Source organism: Diadema antillarum, unplaced genomic scaffold, assembly GCF_040938485.1.
Source record: "Diadema antillarum isolate AM-2024a unplaced genomic scaffold, OU_Dant_1.0 seq00000718_RagTag, whole genome shotgun sequence".
NCBI lineage: Eukaryota > Metazoa > Echinodermata > Echinoidea > Diadematoida > Diadematidae > Diadema > Diadema antillarum.
This window is the reverse complement of record NW_027271622.1, coordinates 783,557-805,366: the sequence shown is the minus strand read 5'-3', so window position 1 is coordinate 805,366 and position 21,810 is coordinate 783,557. Positions and strand designations below refer to the sequence as shown.

The window sequence follows — 21,810 nt, the reverse complement described above, 5'->3', positions numbered from 1 at the left end:
GCACAGCCATTGTAATACCCATGCATCGGGAGATTGCAGACTTTGAGAAAGTTCATGAGTTGAACTGCTACAACAAGCAATACTTTTCAATACACAGAACTGACTAGGATGTTAACGACAACCAAACTGACTTTGATGAGGAAATCAGCGCCGGCGAAAAAAGCTGATATTTCATACCTGGACGGTCTCCAGCGTTCGATTGACGTCCGCGACCTGGAGTTGGAGTTCGGCTATCTTGGCCAGGGAGACGTCTTCCATCACCCTGAGTCTGTCCGTCGCCTGCAGGGGTAAGGGGCAAACACCGGGACCGGACATTGAACTCTTGTGGTGTGTTGGTTGAGTTGATGTAACAAAATGTGAATTTGCAGCATCATCTGACACAACAGTCCCACTCATACCTTGATATCACATTGCAATTCAAAATCATTTTCCCCTTCCCTACTCTTCTGCTTCGTCTTCCAACTGTTGAATGCAAACTTTCAAATTTCTATAAGATGTGCACATACATACATTCATACATACATACAGCGAAATTTGGGTGTGTCTTGCACAGGAGGAATGAACGCAAAATTTGTGACTGATAGCATGCTCCAATTCCAGGATTGCAGGTAATAGGAGTAGATCAGACTAGTGCAGTCCTTTACCAAAGATTCGAGTAATGCCATATACAAATGTTCAGTTTCAAAATATAATCACCTATAATTACTTTGTCCATCTTGCAGTGGGCTCTACCAAAAGGATGTTCTATACATTATACATTATACAAAGTAAAACGGACCAGCCTTCCAACATTTAAAGGATTCAATTCATTACATTTCTTGATGTAGCAGTTCCAGATCAGGATACAAGAAACCCTCATTGTCCACCTCCAGAGATGGATAAAAAAACAGACAAACAAACAACACAAACCCAGCGATGATAATCACAACAAGCAAGCAAACAAGCAAAGATGCAGGCATTAACCCCCTCTCCTCACCTGGTACAATGCCTCCTCCAAGTTGGCCACCCTTTCTAGTGCCGCCGTCTTGGTGTCCGAGTCCTCCATGAGCTGGCCGACGTCGAAGACGTTGTCCAGGTAGGCCTGGATCTGGACCTGGAGCCGGTCACTCTCCGTCGACTTGAGCTTCTGCTGCGCTGGGCCAAAGCAAGAGTGGGCACGGCAGGATGGCAGACGAGCAGAAAGAGGGATGGAAGGATAGATGGATGGAGGGATACAGAAATGGAAGGATGGAGGGATGGAGGGATGACAGGATAGAAAGTTGGTGGGATGGGGGTATTCATGAAGTGGCAGATGGATAGATTTAGTAACAGGTGGATGAATAAAGGACGAATGGAGGGATAGAGGGATTGAGAGATGGAGGGATGGAAGGATGGAGGTATGGCAAGACAGAGGGAGGGTAGGATTGATGTGGTGGGATTACGAGAGAATTCACAGATGGACAGGTTTGGTGACAGGTGGATGAATGAATGGAGGAATGGAGGAATGGAGGGATAGAATGATAGAGAGATGGAGGAGTGGAGGAAGGAAGGGATAGATATATGAATAGACAAAGGGATGGTAGGATGTGGGATGGAAATACGCATGAAGTGGCAGATGGATAGATTTAGAAACAGGTGGATGAATAAAGGAAGAATGAAGGGATAGAGGGATTGAGAGATGGAGGAGTAGAAGAATGAAGGGATGGATATATGATAAGACAGAGGGATAGTGGGATGGTGGGAAGGAAGTATGCATGAAGTGACAAAAGGACAGATGTAGTGATGGGTGGATGAATAAATGGAGGAATGGAGAGATATGTGTTAGAGTAATGGAGCAGTAGAAAAATGAAGGGATGGATGTATGGTAAGATAGAGGGACAAAAGTAGCAAGATAAGGGCAAGAGGGCATGAAGGGTAAATGAACAAACAGAATAAAGTGGACCGGGGAGCAGGAATACAGAGGTAGGTGTTCCACGAAGAGTAATGAGTATACACACAAATGCAACGTGCCACAATGAAAACAAAAAGCAACAATGAAAACAAACACATATCAAATGAAAAAAAACAAAACAAAACAAAACAGGTGGTATGATACAGAAGTAATTAAAGGCAGAAAAGGGCAGAGAGAAAGATATGATGTTAATGCGATACAGAAGAGGTTAAATTTGGAGAAGAAAATGAATGACAACAATTCACGGAGAATGTGGATGGTTTTGAGAGGCAAGGTTACACACAGTCAATGAAGACAAAGGAATGTTATGAAGGGCAATTATTAGGATAGTATAGGCACAGCGATTACATCACACAATGTATTACAAAAAGGACAGAAACCGTAGACAGACACATATACGATGAAGGAGACACATTACAGAATGAGAGAAAAAAAAAAGATACCATGGTTTTGTTTACAGACACAGACAAGTGAGCACATTCAAGACAGAGGGTGGTGTTAAAAAAAAAAAAGATAGAAAAAAAGTGGGAGGAAAGAGAAGGAAACGTGTAAATACAAGATTCAAATTTGAGAAATTACATCATTGCAAATTCATGAGGTGAGCAAAGAAGAAAAAGAAGGTGAAAGATGAGGAATGGGTTGAGAAAGAGAGAAAAATAAAGAGCAAAAACACAAGCAGTATTTTGCAGTAGCGTGCCATAGTTGGAGCAAACATGCAGCGGAGGAATACAGAACGGCAAAAAACGTAAAGCAGACGAATTCAAGTGCAGCAAATCAAAAAGAATAAACAAAAGCAGAAAGCACAACATCACGGCAAGGAGTATTTTGCGGGGAGGAAAGCAAAAGCAGAATCCATCGCAGTTACATAATATAGAAAGCAGGCGGCAAGTTGCATGAGTGGGGGATAAAAATAAGACGGGAGAGAACGACAAACAGGCCGGAAGTTAGAACACGGTACCAAATGCATGTTTCACAGCCAAGTCAAATACGAGCTACGAGCAACTACTTCTCAAAACAAAATCAGTCCTTTAAAAAAGAAAAGAAGAAAATCAATAAAAATTTCTTGCTAAATCAACCCCTCCTATTCAAAAGTGTCAATTTAGCTCCTTTTTTATTGTGGATAGATATCATATTTATGACATAATCAGTGAGGAATATAATATAGCAGCTACAAGCAACTACTTCTCAAAAACAAAATCAATCAGAAAAGAAAAGATCAAGAAAAACTTCTTGCTAAATCAACCCCTCCTATTCAAAAGTGTCATTGTTTTCTTCTTGTCATTTATCACAGGTAGATGTTATAATTATTATGTAGCCTGTGAGAAATAAAAGAAAACATATTTTAAAGGAAGGCAGTGATCACATGAATAAAGCGGGGAGGAAAAGCCACATGTCTCGCACTCACTGATGTTACTGACCAAAGGAAAAAAAAAATGTTCGAGTTCACTTCATTTCATTTTACTTTAACTTTCACTTCTTGAAATCAGAATAATTTATCGTGAATGTAATACATAACAACATATGATTGTCAACCAAACAGAAAATGATATTGAAATCATATTGGACAGTCAAATACGATAAAATATCAGCCAAAGAAAGACACAGACACAGCACACAGAACATTCATCTCATTAAGATAAGTGAAAAGAAACAACTTTCAAATACTAGCTGTATGTTAGAATTCATAATGCTTTTGGTCAAGTAGTTGTAGTAGGTGGGGGGGGGGGGGGGGGGAGTCACAAGCGTCAAATTTCACTTTCAATTGTTGTAACTGACTACTGCACAGCTTGTGAGATCAGTGAAGTACAATCTACATGATACTTGGTTAATGTTTTTGAATCAGGGGATCACATTTAGAATTTTATTGGAATGGTTATGAGAAGCCAAGGAAGTTGTGGGAACCTTCTTTTCTTTTCTATTTCTTTTCTTTTTTGATAATCAGTCAAGGATAAAACTTCATGATTTTTTACAAGAAGATGTAGTAATGATATCTACTACTGTTGTACAATGCTCATAATTTCCTTAGACTCAACTTCACCAGTCACGCACTCAACTTTCTTACAAACAACGGGCAAAAGACATGCCCACTTGCGCAGGGAAAGCAATGCAGTGTATCAATTTGTTACTGAATGATAAACCTCAACATGGCTACAAGTCGGCCAAGAAGACAATTTACATCAACAGGCAAAGCCTGCACTTGAACTATGCATTAGCCTACATGGCACAAGAGTGATTTGAGGCACACGGCAAACAAAATCAAGGCAGAGGGTGCCCTATAACTTGGTGTGAAGTGAGAATGCAGTACCTTAACTGCAAACTAATCTATGCATTGTGGGTGTGTCTTCGTAAACTACGGTCAATCATCATCTACTCTAGTCTGTCTGTCTGTGTCTGCGTGCATCGTTCGGTAAGCACTATTTGGGCGCCCGTCCCGCTTCATCATGAATACTCATCATGTACATGTTTCCGTAATACCGTGGAAATACATGATTTTTACATTTCCCGGCAGCGTTTTTACATTCCCCGGTAAAACTGAAAATTTTTCCATCTCCAAGCGAGACGTTTTAACATTCCCCGTTGATGCAATTTTTCGAGATTTTTAGATTTCCCGGCAATACGTTTTTACATTCTATGGCACGTATCCAGTGTTCTGCCATTTACTAGTACAGTATCTTACTGCCTGATGAATATTCATGATGAAGCGGGACGGGTGCCCAAATAGTGCTTACCGCATCGTTCATTCATTTCACACGATCAGTCTGAAGATGGAGACATACCAATGGGGGGGGGGGGGGGGGCGGATGAGGAAAACATCTCAAATTGTGATGTGGGTTACATAGCGGAAGAGAAAAGAACTCACGAAAGAAAGAAAAAAAAAAAGGAAAAGTATGAAAATCAGGAAGAGACTTGCCTCTAGGTAATTATCCAGTCCCAGACAGGTGAATTCGTACTGCAGGTGCGCCCGGAAGTTCATGTTCTCCACCGAATGCACCACGATGTTGATGAACTGCATACACGACACCTAGTGACGGACATGGTAGCAGGGGAAAAAATGATAACACATGTATGACAGCACACAGCAGCTCCATGAATACATACACAAATTGTCAGGACCAAATCACACAGCTAAATTGGGGGACACAGGAGTCACTGCAAGACTACTGCCACTTGGGGAAATGAAAAGAACTTGTCATTAAGATGACTTCTAGATGTAATTCATGTCATCTATTGCAAAGGCTGGGAAGTTATCACATTGTGAAAAGTTCTTTATAGACAATCAGAAATAATCACTGATTAATAACAATAATGATAATGAGAATAATATCTACTACAATTACGAATTTGTTTCAGTTTCGACGCAGTCAATCTTTCCATCTACACCCACGGTGAGCAATGTGTTTTTTTTTAAGTTAAAGTAGGTGTCACATTAGAAGAAATTAAATAGTTTTGGCCTCTATCGAACCAGCCACTGGCAGAAAAAGGATTTCTGTCAAAGTACATATCGTCTTGGATTTCATGCATTAAAACATTCATTTACTGGATATCCACTGTGACAACATTACTGTCATTTCTCCATCATCAGGTTCAAGTGTCATATGATATATTTTTAGATAAAAAAGACCACAGTGATATGAAATATAAGCCCTTGGACATTGTAGCTACATATGCTACTTGGATTGGTTTCTACAAAATACAATGTATTAAGTCAATCATGCATAAAACCAAAAACAACTAAAACATACTGTATCTCCACATGGATATGTCTCACAGTGTTTCCTTGTAATTGAATTCTTCTGAAAGATGTCCTGGGTTTCGCTATTTTGTTTTGGGGTCTTTTTTTTTGATTTTTTTACTCCATGGTACCCCCCAAGCTACCAGATTTTTTAAAACAAATCCTTCCAGCTTGTAGGATGAAAACCAACAATTTTTGCAGGTTTTCAGTACTTACAATTCAGTACATATGAGGGTTATGCAGTGACAGAAGTTTCTCATCACAGAGAAACATAATCTTGGTAAGCATATTTCAAAGCCAGAAAATATTCTCCGGTTTCATGCAATTGCTTCCTTAAGCAAAAAAATAAAAAAAAAAAAATAAATATTTTCTCCTTTATCAACTGACAGTACATTGTATCATCACTCACCATAAAGTCTATACTGGCGTCCTCGTATCTTGTGAAGTACTCAAACATTTTCTCGAACCTAAATGACTCTGTACACTCCTGTAAAAAGGAAAGAAAAACAGAAGGGAGAAGAAAATACAGAGAATACAAGATGTGAAGCGTGAAATGAGATAAATACACTTACAGCTTCTTTACATTTGCCGACATAGGGGAATAAACAAATTATATAATATAGCAAAATTTCACATAAATCCATTACAGGAAGGGCATGCATTATGTTTAATGTCTAAATGAGGAGATGATGCGGGCTTGAGCATATTTTTTTCTTTTTTTTTGTGCATAAAATATATGCATAAAATAATGCCCGTTTGTTTTCATTTTGTATTGTGTTAGAAAAAAATGTCGGATATTTGAAATAATCATCTGTTTTAACTGTCAAGATTCAAATTATACTGTGCTCAATTAGTTCGTTCAAGTGACTTTGTATTTCATTTATGTATGAAAAAGAAATTCAGAAATAAAATAAAATCAATCAATCACTCAAACAATTTGGATTCTACTTTAAGATCTGCATGTTTCCATTCTGTTTCTGATGTACAGTATATCTTTCAAATCATTCATACTCTTTAGTGCAAGAATGAAGGTCAAATTGCACTACTCCTCTTCGGGTCATGCTTAAATGAATGATTTTCATAATTTTCATAGGCATTGCATTATAAACGAATTGTAAATTATGTTCCTGTTTGTGCCCCATTTATTCTTGTTACCTGCTATTAAGGTGGCCTGTCAAATGTGAAGGATTTATTCTACTTGGAATGGTTTCTTTGCTTGTTTGGAGTTGTTGTTTGTTTGTTTGCTTTTCCTTATTTCAGGAGGTTCTCGTGGGTATTTTTTGCCACTGCTTGATAAAAATGAGAAGTAAGCACTACCGAATGACATACCGTAGCATGATTTAATGCAGACTTGAATTTAACGTGGCACATGGTATCAGTGGAACATTTTTAATTAGATCAGATTCAAACAAAATCCTTGACTTTCTTGATTGTTGCTATAAACTACAATGTAAATACACCTATAGAAGTCTTTTCATTTCCTTTGTCTGTTACTACTGCCCTCTATATCTTTTTTGAGCACAGATAAACCTTGGGAACATAATTTCAATAGCGGCTGCATTAGGCCCAATCCACAAGGTAATACAGGTGTTGCATGTCAGTCATCTGGAGCTATTCATACGTCTGACAAGGACTGTTGAAGTTATAACAGAATAATTTCAAAAGCAACATTGAGGCACAGGAAGAAATTCATGCCTTTGCTGCAGCATTCAAACAACTCATACAAAGTACGCTCGCTATCTGCAGCGACTGAAACGCAAAATCCGTTCTCTGCCCCTTGCTTTTAGTCATCCCGGACGATTTTAGCCTGGCCTCCGAGCACGCTGATGATAGCTGCAATGCAAACGCTCTCGATGGATGCAATCGTGTGGCTAATGACACTTGTATCTCCTAATAATAGCTCATTAAATGTGGATCTCAAGACGCACTGAAACAGGTGTAAGAACACTGCGGTACGTTGTCACATTCATGTGTGCAGCAAGAGGTGTGATGGGGCTCATCTTACTAGGATGCCATTTGTAGAGAAGATTTGTGTCGCTGGTGTTTTGCAGAAGTCTGCCTCCTCCTGCTAATTATGTTCATGAGCGCAGCCCATCACAAAACCTACTCATCAGAATATTCACAGCACCTTCTAGGGGGTAAAAGTTCACACTCCCTGAAAATGGGCACAATTTTAGAGATAGACGTGTTTTTAAAGTACATATGCAAACAAAAACAAGCAACGTCACAGTGGGCATTTTGCTATGATGCTTCTCACATAGGGTAAATTTTGATGCTTCACTTTTTCTTTCAGTTTTTTTTTTTTTGTTGAGCACTGCTACGGCTTTTGCTCTTTGATTTCACACAAAATAGCAGGATTTTCCCAGACTTTGTGTGAAGACAAAACTCTCTCATAGATATAATTTCATGATGCAGTGTATGTTTGTTTGTTTTTTTGTCTTTATGTATTGAATCACTCTTGAATAAAAGGAGATTGTTACATCAGAAAATAAGACACAGAAAATCTGGAGGGTGACACCAAAATAACTGCTAATTTAAGTGCTTGGAATAATCTACTATGAATCCTTCTATAGTCTACTGTGTCATTTCTGTAATTTACTACACATTTCTCTTTTAAGTTTCTGAATACATGTATCATATAAGAGACCCTAACCTCCAAACCACACATTTTACAGACCTTTCAAATTTATGCATATAACAATCAATATGTGTTACATGTAGAAAGTGCACAGTTCAACACAGTATTCAAGCTACTGTGACCCCCTCTTTCAAAAGCCCACAGTATTTTGCTTCAAAACGCCATGAAAGCAAAATTTTGTGCACACGTTTAGACAGTGTATTGCCATTTCTTTATAAACAGACATTACTTATTCGTGTTTATATACTCCAATTTTGACACCTTGGACAACAATTTGTCTCCTCCACAGGTCCTAAGACAGAACCTCTGAGTAGCCGCAGTAACACTAGCAAAAGATTGCAAAGGTTAAGATCGCGATCATTAAGATCTCACAGTTTTGCCACAGTTACCACAAACTTCCCGCAAAGCTTCTTGCAAAAAATTTTCACAAAACTTCCCACTCAAACTTGGGAAATTTCCTGGACTCCCAGCGAATCTTCTCGATCTTTGGGCAGTGTGAATTCTAGCAACTGAAACTTCCCGAAGTTTGACACGTGACCAGTCCACCACAGGTTTTTGGGGGTAGTGCCTGTGAAGAGCATGGTCATTGTGATGTACAGGTGTGTATTATTACGTCACAATCACTAGTGACCAAAACTTCGAGAACTTAAAGATCGCGAAGTTTGGCTGCCAGTGTGGACGTACGACCTAAGATTGCAAAGACTTCGCGATCTCAAACTTGGCGATCGTTTGCCATTGTGACCACGGCTTCTGTGAACACACACACCCATAAAAAACAAACAAACAAACAAACAAACAATAGGCTTGGGGTTGTAAACGCATCACATGATTCATCGCCGGCTGGAGATCTAGCGCACTCACCAATTTGAAGTTGTCAAAGGCTCTCAAGATGATTTCGTGCCCTCCTTTGACGAGACAGACAGCTGCTAACAATTCCAAGACTAGGGCTTTGGTTCTGCCATCAGATAGACAAAGGGAAGAGAAACCAGGACGAAGAGAACAAAGAGATAGAGAAAAAAAAAAGAGAGAAAGGTCTTGGTTAGAGACTAGAAAAGTGTGACACATCAGCCATTTCTTTTTCTCATTGGAGGAAATGGCATGTCGTGGTAAATTGCAATATTTCTGCTAATCAAAAGATTCAGTGCATGTAATTCATTCATGATTTCTAGCAGTTTTGACAGTCACCCACCAAGCGTAAAATACATGTACATGTCTACGACTGGAAGTGACAGTAAAGTGCTAATATGCATGCCATACAGTATCTCCATCACCGTGTTAGATCAATCGAGTCGTGTATTAAAAGTGTCCATTTTCTGTGTCCAGTAACATTCAACTTCTCAAAGTCTAAACTAAACTTTCCATTGATGTGCATTCTCTTTGGTACTATGATCAAGAATGCTTGGCCCTGGGTGTAAAGAGGACATGCTGCAAAAACTACAAAATTCTGTCTTCAGTGAAAGTATTCAAACATCTGTTGAAACAAGTATCACACAAAGAATAGATGCTTTCAAAAATTCTACATCTGAATGCTTCAACCTGTATGAATATATGAGAATATGAATGCCACACACGAAGATAAACCATCAATAAATTCTCAAATGCGCCGTTAATACCGTCGGCATTGAGCTTGTTATTCTGGGCATTAGGTACCTTGACGTTGTACTTTGTAGACGCCATCCTTGAACGATTTTGCTATTCTTATCTCTGGCGAAAACCCAAGATTTTTTTTTTTCGTTCCATTGAAAGTGTAACAGAACAGCATCGTGAGCAGGTGTCTGGCATACGGTTAAGACTCAGCCGGTGTCGCACGGACAACCGCACTTCCAACCCCCCACCCCCATCCCCACCAGCACCCACCCCAAACTCCACCCCCTTTTTTTGTTTTTTTGTGTGTGTTTTCGGTCCAGATCACCTGTTTGAAACACTCAACCCAGATTCGCAGTCCTCTTGTCTCCAACTCATCTGAGGATGACTAAACAGATTTCACAAATTTTTGACAAATTTTGTTTTTCTCCTACTTTTTTTCTTAATCATTTTTGGGTTTTGTTTTTTGGGGTCTATCTTGCGTCTGCTGCTAAGGGGCTCAAAGAGAGGGGGAAATATGGTCGCTGGCTACAGGGTGCTACTGGTGGCAAAGCGTCGATACGCCATTAGTCAGGATGCTAGATAAGTTTTGCGGCCGGAGCAAATAAAGAGAAAAAATAAAAGGGAGGGAGATGGATGACTGGGTGCAGGGGGGTTGAATGAAAGTTCAGTAGAGAATGTCTGGCTGTCTCAGGGTAAGTCAGCTCCACACTGCTATCTTGCGACTGTTAACGATAGGAGACAATGAAATGCATGTAGACTCTATATCTGCTGAGAAATAGACACAAGACGAGGAAGGAGCATTCGGGATCGGAAAAGATGGATACATCAGGTGTGGAAATACAGGTGCAAAGACTGTTTACTGTCTCTTTGTTCTACATATTCATTTTTTCAGATTTCAGCAGTTAAAACCATCAGTTGACAATTTCCACAGTCGGTTTCACTGGAAGGGAGGACATTTGGGATGAACTGATAGTCATCATTGGCACAGATTAGTGAAAGTTTGAACAAAACCAGGCAGCAAATTTTAGCAAATGCTATTAAAGGCAGGACTGCCAACATTCATGTACCATGAAGAGAAAGACTGTAAATAAGGAGCAATTAGAGGGAGATACTTCCATGTAACGCGTCTCTCCATGCCTGGGTACAAATATTTCACCAAAAAAATATTATGGAGACTTTTATATCCTCTTCACAGGACATGATCAGATATAAGTTTATACAAAGAAAGTGTCTTTGGAAAAAATAAGTGAATTTTTGCTGCTATTCAGCATACAAAATATATTTGATTGTGAGAAATGAACACGAGCATCACTACAACCACGTGATTTAACCAGGGTTGTCAGTCAGGGTTTTGCCTTCAAATTTTCCTCCATTGAGGATAGTTTTGTGTTTAGCTTTATCTTTGCCATATTTTTGTGGGTTTTTTTTACAAGTGGAGAATTATTAGCAACAGAGGGATCGTATCTAGTAGCAATGCGTTGCAGCTTCACAAAAAAGTTTTTCTTCACCAAACAAACGAACGCAAGGTAACGAAAGAGGAAAGAGTGGGTGGGAGTAGGGCCTTTTACGTAGGCACCTGGTGGGGTTTCCCTATTTGATATACAGGAGCTTATAGGGAAAATGGGTGACATTTCTCGGTGGCTATTCACATTGAAGATAACTAATAGTCATGTCAGAACTATGATAGATAAGTAAAAATAAGCGCCGTAAATCTGGACTCTGTTGGGTATGTAATCTGTGATGCGACTGCCCTGCTCCTTATACTCTTCCAATAATCGACTGATCAAAACTTCAAATCATATTTTAGTCCCGTCACTCAGAAATTTTCAGTGATCCCCGGATCTTTATTACAGGCAGTGCGTCCATGATAATCAATTCTATTTTGTCATAAATCTGTACGTTATATTTATGTTACACGCTTTGTATGTTGTACTGTCTGTCTAACTTTGCGCTCTCTTTTGCAGAGGAGACTGATCTAGCATGCATCATCTGGTAAACAGAAAGTAATCTAATAACAGATAACTACTTTTTGACAGAATTTATTTCATTGCTCATCATCTTTTTTAGGCCTGTTCCTATTCAATGTACTATCATCAATGAGATGACAAAACCTTGCATCGCAAATTTTAGTGAAAAATCACTATTTTGGTTTAATTGTTACATTATCAATGAAGTGATGCCTTCGGTCCAAATCCTGGCTGTCTTACCCCCAAAATAAAGCCACCAAGGCATGTCAAAGGAAAGGCAATCCCACTTGTTTCAGTGCTCTGGCTGCCATGTTTTTTCCTCTCTCCCGAACTGTTGACATTTTTGAGATGCGAGGTTTTGTTGCCCCAACAGCAATATGTGACAATCCCTGCATCTTAATGGTGCAGACCATTCCAGACAAACAACACCCTTAACCCTGTGGTGTTTATATTGAACGTGTTTGCGGGGACATCGACAGCACACAGGAAAAGGCCAATTCCCGCTCTCTCTCTCTCTCTCTCTCTCGCGAAGAAGAAGAAAAAAAATATGTGGTGGATAGACTGGTGACTCGTCCAGTTGACATGCAGGCCTACAGTGTACTGAGCTTTAATGGACTGACAATTTACAAGAATTGCTGTGTAATGGCATCAATAAACATAACATAATGCAAATTAATTAAAAAAAAAAATCTTTCATTCTTTCCTTTATATTCTTGACAAGCAAAACCTCTGAAGCATTTGCCGGCATTGAATACTGGCATTGCGATTTGAGAGTTTAGACACTACACTAAATATTCCAGGATTCTTACGAGGGCTTTCAAAAGAAGGACTTGTGGAGTGCAAGGAGCTCACGTGCCGTAACCACTTCCCAATGTCAAATCTTGGGCGTTACCCCCTTTCACATACAAAAACAAAAACCCCTGCACGGCGAGATTATCATCTTGTACTCACCTGGGTGACTTGTGGTTTAGACTCAGAGCTATTGCATTGATACATTCTTTGTGGTTTATTACCAGGTTGAAACCATACTGAAAGAAAAAGAGAGAAAACAAGAGGAAAGCAAAGAAAAAGAGAACAAAATTAGGATTTAGGAAACAATTACGCATGACTCGATAGGTTTCAAATCAAGTTGGTGATCAACTGGAGGCGACGACTTGCCCTATGCACTTCCTGAGCTGTGTAACAGTAATTTCGTATTTTAGGGATACAGCTGCTGCACATTAAACAATGCTGAAGAGTATACAGAAAACATATTTGTAGGCAAAACTCACATTTAAACTTTAAAAAAAAAACTAACTTGGAAAATGGCACATACATATATTATTTAGCAGGTTAAAGCAAATTTCAGAAAACACAAAATTTGTCACCTAAAAAACCTATATCCTTATTTTTGATGAAGAAAAACAAACTAGATTTTGGAATAAAATACGAGTTGGCAACTCTGCTAATGCAGTACTAATGCTAATCCAGTTGGCACTCATAAGACCACTTGTAAAAGTCCCTACTCGGAAATAGCACACACATCACTACAGAAATGAAGCTGTTAAAACATCAAACACCACACCAGATGATTTTGGCAAAACAAAGGGATAAACAAAGACTTCTCACAAGTAGGCTTATCCCTTTTCATCTCTAACTTCTTCCCTCTTTTTTTTTTCCAAAACTGAATATCTTGCCAGAGGGCCTAGTTATGAAGATGCATCAAAACAGGAGGAGGAGGAGGGAGAGAGAGTGATAGGGAGAGATGCTATCACACCGGATGACACCAGCATCTCGTATGAAGATCGCATCACTTGGACCATTGGATGGGGGGGGGGGGCTTTACTGAGGCTGATGCTGATGCTGCTCCTGCTGCTAAAGAGATTACCCACCCTGTCTCCTAACACCAATCTCTACTACCAATCTACCACTGTTGAAGAGACACCAACCATCCTCCAACCCCCCCCCCCCCCATCACCACCACCGCTCCTGGAGGGCAATTTGTTTCCATTATCCCATTAGCCACGGCAACATCTCGCGCCACTTCTCCCTCGATTATGTCATTAATAGCAGCATCTTGATATCTGCAGCACCCCCAGTCATTTTTTTTCTTGTCCCTTTATTGTTTCTAATGGCAATAATGCAATTTTCTCTTCATTTTCAGACATATCGAATTTTCTTTTCCCATGGATAGGATAACTTACATGCCATCTGTTCATTATCCTGTCTGTTCTTTTTTTTTCCATTTTTTTTTAAATGAGGTGAAGAGGATGAGAAACTCTTTGGAGGAGATCACTTTAATAGGGTTTTATCCCTGTTCACTGGCAGATTACAATTTCATTATAGTGATTCATGCTGCAGAAACATACCTCCAACTGCTAAACCTGTTAAGGAGACAAAAACTTTGTCATACTCTTTTACAAAGTACATTTTGTTCAGAGCTTTCCCATCAAAAGTGATTCTCCTTTGTTCCCAGAGAAAACAGATGTGTGTATGATGCTGGAACACACATTTGCATCATTTTGCAGTTGGTACTTGAATGCTCTCACATAAGGAATCAATATAATGCTTTTGCTAACAAAGCTGATAGAAGAGCTTGTAATCAGAACAGGAATGAGGGCATCCTACGCAGACAATGCATCTGTCAGCGTCTGCGTCATTACTGAAAAGTTTTGGAAGTTACATTATCTTTATACTTCATATAGGCCTAATTATATTCTCAGCACAAAACACATTTCAATTCCTCAGTATGGACACATCATCCAAGGTTTTTATTTTCTTTGAAGTGATGCGATCCCCTGCAGAAATGAACTCAATTGTGTGCCTCTCAAAACAAGTGCCACACCCCTTTCATTTTCATAATGGAATGCTCCTTTCAATTCCATAGAGTGCTATGTTACCAATTGTATGGACTGAGCCCATTTTGTACCAGGATGGGGAGTTACAAGAGATATTTTTGCCACAGGCCCAAATGGGGATTGGTTCAAAGTAACCATACTTTTGAGCAGGTACATATTGTAAGTGCCCATTCATCTTGCCAAACAGGTAAGTTTTGGTCAGCCTAGGAATCAAGGGGCTGGTGAGTGTTTGGAGCAACCTGCAAAGAGGTGTTTGACGTGGAGTAGGTGGGGGGGGGGGGGGCAAATGTTTACCTGGAAATTCATGATTGCTCTGCAGCACATGATGCAGACGTGTACGTCGTCCCGGGTGATGGAGAGATGGGACTGCATAGAGGGGCGCTTCCCGTGTCGCGACCCCCTCACACTCCGCTGCTTGGGGGGCGGGTTCTGTTCGAGATGCTCCTCATGGCTGTTGAGAGGGGAACGGTTAACGTGAGTGTGCAACCAGCGATGTCAGCAAAAACAAAACAAAACAAAACAAAAACAATTTTGAAGATGCTCTAAAATCTCAAAGCTTTATTCTGAACAACTTTCAAACAATTCCTACGATAAATCAATGAAAGTATCGTAGTTAATCATAAGTGTAGTTGTTCTCATTTTTTATTTTGTTTCGCCAGGATATTGATTAATACATGTGTATTCAATATCATAAAACAGTGCACCTCAGTATATCCTTCACAAGAGTTCATTGCAAAGTACAGCCTGGCACTGCTGTAGATGACACATTACCCATTATTAGTGACCACTATGGAAGCAAATAAACTGAAATAGCAAATAAACTGAAAATCAGCAAGCTGTCAAAGGACCGGCGACCTTACGTCCCCACTGCTGAAAGGACTCTAGAGGCAAATGTGGTAAATTGCCTTGTCTAAGGGCACAGCTAGCTGCTGCTGCCAGGGGATATGAACCTGGAACCTCATCACTGAGAGCCCATAGTCCCATCCACTGAGCCACAATGTCTCCTCAAACCAACTACACTAGTTTGTGTTTTATGTCAGTGCATTTGTGCTTGTTGGTTGGTCTATCTCTTGGTTTGACTGACTGACTGGTTTACTGACTGACTGGTTGACTGACTGACTGGTTAACTGACCAACTGGTCAACCGACTAACTGGTCAAGCGACCCACTCGTTGCCTGACCAACTGGTTAACTGACCAACTACTGGTTCACTGACTAACTGGTCAACTGGCTATCAAACTGGTTAAACTGACCCACTAGTTGCCTGACCAACTACTGGTTAACTGACCCAGTGGTTGACTGACCAACTGGTTGACTGGTCAACTGGTTAAACTGATACATGTCTCTGTCTTCACGTCCAAACATCCAACTTACGTCATGGTCTTGTTGAGCCACTGCAAGTACTCGACTAAGACATCTAACCCCATGTTCTCTTCGTTCAGGAACTCCCTCACCCACCTGCATACGACAAAAAGAGACATTGGGAAGGAAGGGGTTAATATACAATTGTAGAGTAATCATCAATGAGTAGACTGTCCTTAGTCCAGTCCATTAAACCACTGAGGATGAGCTAATTTTGCTACAAGACACATTTCCCACAGACACTTGCCCAAGTATACTCGGGACTTGTCCTCGACAGGTTAAAAAGGAATTGAAGCAACTTGTCGGAGAATGAGTGAAATCAAGCCGAGTATTATAAGGGAAGGACAAAGGCATTTTGACAGGCATGATGTCATCTTCCATGGCGTCTACAGGATGGGGAGGAGAAGCTTAAATTAACTTGTCTTATTTTGTGATCTTAACATCACATGTGTAAAATTCCTCACTGTATGTCAATGTGCAGAGGATGGCCACATACATTTATTTTCTTGTTGCTGTTGTTGTTGTTGTTGTTTTTCAACTGTACAAGGGAGTTCTATCCTTCTCTCTGATAAGCCTTGTGAAGGAATGACCAAGACCACTTGTGTGAATATGTCAATACATGACATGAAACAGACACTAAAACATTTGATAATCAGTGTTTATTTATGTCGATAAAGAGCAATTTGTCAATCAGTTGTAATAACACATATAATCCTGGCACACTTCAGACAGGGACAGGACGTAAACAGATATACTATTAAAAAAAAAAAACAATACAAGAAAGCAAGTCGGTTACTGTACACAAAGAGAAGTGGTTGCATATGACACATATGATTGATACTGTATGTAATCTGCAATAATAACCACAGAACTTGGTAACTAAACAAGGGCTGATCATAGGCTAGATATACAAACTGGCCAGTATTTCCACAAGAAAAATATCACTCACAAATACTAGTAATCTGTTTCACTTTCCTAGATAGAAATTCTTAATAAATACAGTTAATTAATTACTCATTATACATAAGGCTCTACATGCTGTAACAGCACAGACTTGAAAATCACCAATAATGTTAAATGCTTAAAAGTGTGGATACAACAGATACAACGAATGCAAAATTAATAAATCTTATTATATCTTTTCCAACTGTAGGATTTTTCTGATGTGGAAATCATTAATTACCATTCAAATGATTACACTCTCTGCAAAGCTAAGTAATGGATTTGTTGTTGTTATAGTTTGATTCAAACTCTCCTTCTTGAGATAGAGATATGACACACCAGTCTTGATCCCACCAGATGTGGTGGGAAAAAAAAAATGCAGATCATCTATTTCGGGGGCTGCTTCAGAGCGAAAGGAAAGGTCCTAACACCAGGGATTAGCAATCCACGTGATATCTTAGCCTAAGTCCAAGGCTACTATCAATCACAGTTTCTTCCTACGATGAAGATTTTGGCTCATGTTCATTGCCCGTGATTACTCCCCTTGAGACAACAAATGAATAATTCTTCCTCCTCATTTTGGTGAAACAACTTTTAAAAACAACTTGCAGGTGCAGGTTGCCCTAGATAACCCATACTGCATTAAATTCGACATTTTATAGCAGGATGTCACACATAATATGTTAATACAACATATCTCTCTAGAGATGTACAAAGATACATATCTCTCTTTTATGTAGGCCCACTGGTATGTTCCCCCTCCCCCTGCAAACAATCTATCTACCTTTAACTGTTTGCTACGATTATTTGATGCCCCTGGCGTCTGGATAAATTGAATCAATAAACAATAATGAATATGTAAAGATAATGAAAATAATGCAAGAAAGATATAGATGGGGTAAGAGCAGACTGGCACCTTAGACTATCAATCCAATTGTCTTCTCCCCACCCACCCCACTTGCATCCACAGCCGTACATAAGCTGGCCGAACAAGCTCGGTCAACCGGTCAACCGATTACAGCCTGATTGGGCCTGTGTTTTAACAGATGTTTTCCTGCCCAGTATCTGGGCCAATTAATTTTTTTTTTTGAGGGGGTTTGATGAGGCAAGTATCCATCAAAATGTCATTAGAGTGCACCTCTGCAGACTGGCCCAGCTAGAACAAAGGATCACTACGGGTTTGAACTTCTGAAGGCAACTTACATGCAATATACTATAAACCTACTAGGTTCTGGCATGCAGGATATTACTATTTCCATATCAAACTGAAGAATAAAAAAAAATGCCGTAAGGAATTTTTTATGACAGAATTTTCTTCTTCAATAGTCATAATGTCATATTATAAGTGCAAATCGATGCAATTTTGGTTGAGAAGTAGAAATGGACCACTTGAACGTTTTCCAAGTTTTACGGTTGTACATCTACGCTGTGTGTACATATCTCCTCCTCCAAGTTGAAACACAACAAACCCCAATGCTTAGCAAGACTGGATGAAAGGACACAATTCATGCAGATGCACTCAGTTGCTTTATACTGCCAGTGACAACATACTCGGAGGAAATCATGAATTTGAGAAAGTTAGCCGAATGTTTTAGCTCACCCAGCGAATGCAAATCTTCGCTTTCATTTGCACTCATCCGTTATTCATGGCAGCTAGCCCTTTTAAACGTGACAACCTCTTAGCAAACATCACAGCTTGTGTCATGGACTACTGAAACTGTCAGGATGCTAAAAGCACTGCTGTATCACACTGCTTTGTTCAGGGAGAGTTAACATCTGAAAAGCACAACACCGTGCCACAGTCATGTTATGCCAATCCTCACTCACACAGACTTCGCAAACACGGAAATTTGCTGTGTTTGCGGCTTTCCATTAATACTGCAATGAAAAATTGTAGTGCTGTATCAGGTTTTTGCAATTGTAATGTTTTCGGCAAAGTAGTCTATGGCCACACAGAACGTGTACCGTAGTCAAAATCAGTCTAGTCATTAGGCTGCAAACTTTTGGTTCATATTTCTGCATGTGTGTTGCAGGAAGAAGTCCAAGTATAGAGTGAACGCTCTGTGAGTTTTGTCAAGGCACAGGCTCCGTTCGTACTACAAAATTCCAACATCAAACATCATGTTCTAGGCACAGTCGCTTCAAACTTTCACAGTAATGTAGCGAGTTTTTGCTAAAAATTGTTTGAAAAGGTTTTGTCAGTGTCAGGGTGACGAGTCCTGATCAACATCTTGGGATGGGCTTATTGTTCTCACCAGTGTCACAAACAGGTAGATAATATTGAAGGTTGCACCCATACTTTATCTTCAATCACTTAATGGCAGTACTTTAAAACTATTCCAGTTTTCTTGATCAAAAGGACGACAAACATTCGTCTCTGCTCCTTCCACATAAAAGATGTCAGAGATTTCCAAAATTTCCCTACAAGCATTTAATACTTCAAGCGCATCTTTAAGACGGTTTGACTTTCCTCGCCGTATTTCAGGAGGGTGCACGCAGCGATTGTAGAACAGTTGCTTGTTTGCCGTCACCATGGGTGCAGCCTTTCTGTTGATGTTGTTGTTTTGTTTTATTCCCCCTACCAATCTAGACAGTGAGCAGCTGTCTGGCTTTTTAAATATCCACGCTACATCCAGTCCTAATTTCATTATCACCCTCGCCACTTATCGCTCCTCATCTGCGGATCTTCGGCACGATTTGCTCCGTCACACGCTCCTCATCTTCTGGATCTTTCGCAATTTTCTATAATTTTTTTTTTCCTATTCTTCTTCAGACTACTGCTCTGTACTTGGAATGCCGACATGGCAATTTGATAAATGACAGAAGGTAATATGTGCAAGACGGGACGTGCAAGAGATGCAATCTCCATTTCCATCCTGAGTTTCTAATAACACCTCAATATGAGAAAGAAGGCAATAAAAATCTTGGGTTGCAGACTAGTTAGGAAGTTTCAAACTCCACCTTCCGAAGTGGTATCAAAGAAGTGATACAGCTATAATATTCATTCAAAGCATACAGCATCAGGTGGTGGTGTTTTTAGTCAAGTATTTCAATGTTTTCCTTGTCCTGTGTTTGTAGTTCCTTTTCCAACATCTTTGTCAAATGATGAATTATCAAGTAGGCCTACTGGTACAAAGATTATGACTAAAACTCTTCCCTTGAGACTTCCGGTATTACTTTATTCGATAACACTCAGTGAGTACACTGGCATGAATGGGATCTACAAGTGTAGTAAGAAAAATCCCTGATATCATGGTCAGACTCAAGTTAAAACCTGGTCACTGAGCTTGATTAAGATAGATACATCGTAGGTGAACCACCAGATATCATGGTTTGCGTACAAGCATGTCTCACACGAGTCAAATCTTTGGCTGCTACTTTACATTCTTGCTTCCCTTTCTTTTTCTTTTTTATGTTGAATATCTATGTCAGCATCCTATTTTGCTCGCATTGTTAATAAACTTTGTACCTTCCTTTGGTTTCTTTCATTTTTCTTGAAACCATCTACGACAGTGGTTTCCTATCTAAAAGAAACATTATATCCAACCTTGCACCGTATACATATACATTTCATTTAAAACATTCTTTACATTTAAAACAGGATTTCCCTCCATCTCAACCCTCATCTTCATGAACATACTTACAATTTGAACGACTCAGCACAAACAAATTAATCTGAGTATCACGACAACTTTCACCAGATTTGAGGGGCTGGGAAGTTTTGACTGAATACACAACTATTTTTAGGAAGGATGAATCAGAGATTAATTGAAAACAAATTCAGAATAGAAAAAAAAAGATCTCCCTCCCAATACATTCTGCCGCCATAATCTTTCTGCTACCACGCTTTTAAACTGCAAAACAGGAAAACATGAACATTAATCACAAAAAGTCTGAGTAATCATGTTTGGCAGTTTGTGCGCCAAGGACAAATAATCTTCTCGAGTGTAAATGAGCAACAAAATACAGCTCTGGTTTCAGTTTCTCTATATTGTACATTTCATTTCCCATACTTTGCAAACACTTTGATATCACAGTATGTTGCCCTATTAACATTCAATCTTTCATATCAACGATATAAAATCGGATATTCTTTCCTCCGTGAAATTGACAAACTGGATCACTTCAAAGCCTCACTCAAGACTCACATTTTTCACCGGACATTCAATTACTAACTGTCTTGGAGGAGTCTGCGCCTTTGAATGTTTCTATAACAGATATATGGCGCCATACAAATGCTGTGGATCATATTCATGATCATATTCGGCGATTCTTTCCATAACGTGAGAAAAAATTTTATGAGTATGATGAGTAGATATAGGTTAATATTCTGCATCATACTCTTTGTCTTTCTTGTTAAGGTCTTTTGCTCAGTTGAGTTGTGCTGTCGTTGTTGGTGTTTGCTTTATGTTTGTTTGTTTGTTTGCTGTTTGTTTGTTTTTTTATTTTGGCGCAACAAAAAGATATTATAATTGCATTGAACCCTGGACTGCACAGTGTGTGTGTATATACTGTTGTTGCTTGTTTTTGCTTTGTTTTGTTTTTTGTTTTGTTTTGTTTGTTTTTTTTTGTTTTTTGCTGTTTGCTTGTTGTTGTTGTTGTTGTTGTTGTTTTCTTTTTCGGCATAATGAACAGAAATTATACCTGCATTGGACCCTGGGCCTCACAGTGTATGTGTGTGCGTATTATTTTTGTTGTTTGTTTTTGTTTTTTGTTGTTTGCTTGTTGCTGTTGTTGTTGCTTGGCATAATAAACAGAAATCATACTTGCATTGGACCCTGGGTCTCAGAGACTGCACTCTAGTACTGCAGGCAA

General features: G+C 39.4%; 1 protein-coding gene across 1 annotated transcript in view; it reads right to left on the bottom strand.

Annotated features, from left to right (window-relative positions):
- The window catches only part of LOC139737986 (formin-like protein 3), a 125,735-nt gene that overhangs the window by 25,760 nt on the left and 78,165 nt on the right, over positions 1-21,810 (bottom strand). The window contains exons 6-13 of the mRNA XM_071648652.1: positions 16,066-16,149; positions 14,987-15,143; positions 12,807-12,883; positions 9,163-9,256; positions 6,073-6,150; positions 4,842-4,952; positions 977-1,126; positions 178-279 (exon numbers count right to left, since the gene is read on the bottom strand). Coding sequence (XP_071504753.1) covers positions 178-279; positions 977-1,126; positions 4,842-4,952; positions 6,073-6,150; positions 9,163-9,256; positions 12,807-12,883; positions 14,987-15,143; positions 16,066-16,149 — 853 coding nt within the window. The remainder of the gene's footprint in view (positions 1-177; positions 280-976; positions 1,127-4,841; positions 4,953-6,072; positions 6,151-9,162; positions 9,257-12,806; positions 12,884-14,986; positions 15,144-16,065; positions 16,150-21,810) is intronic.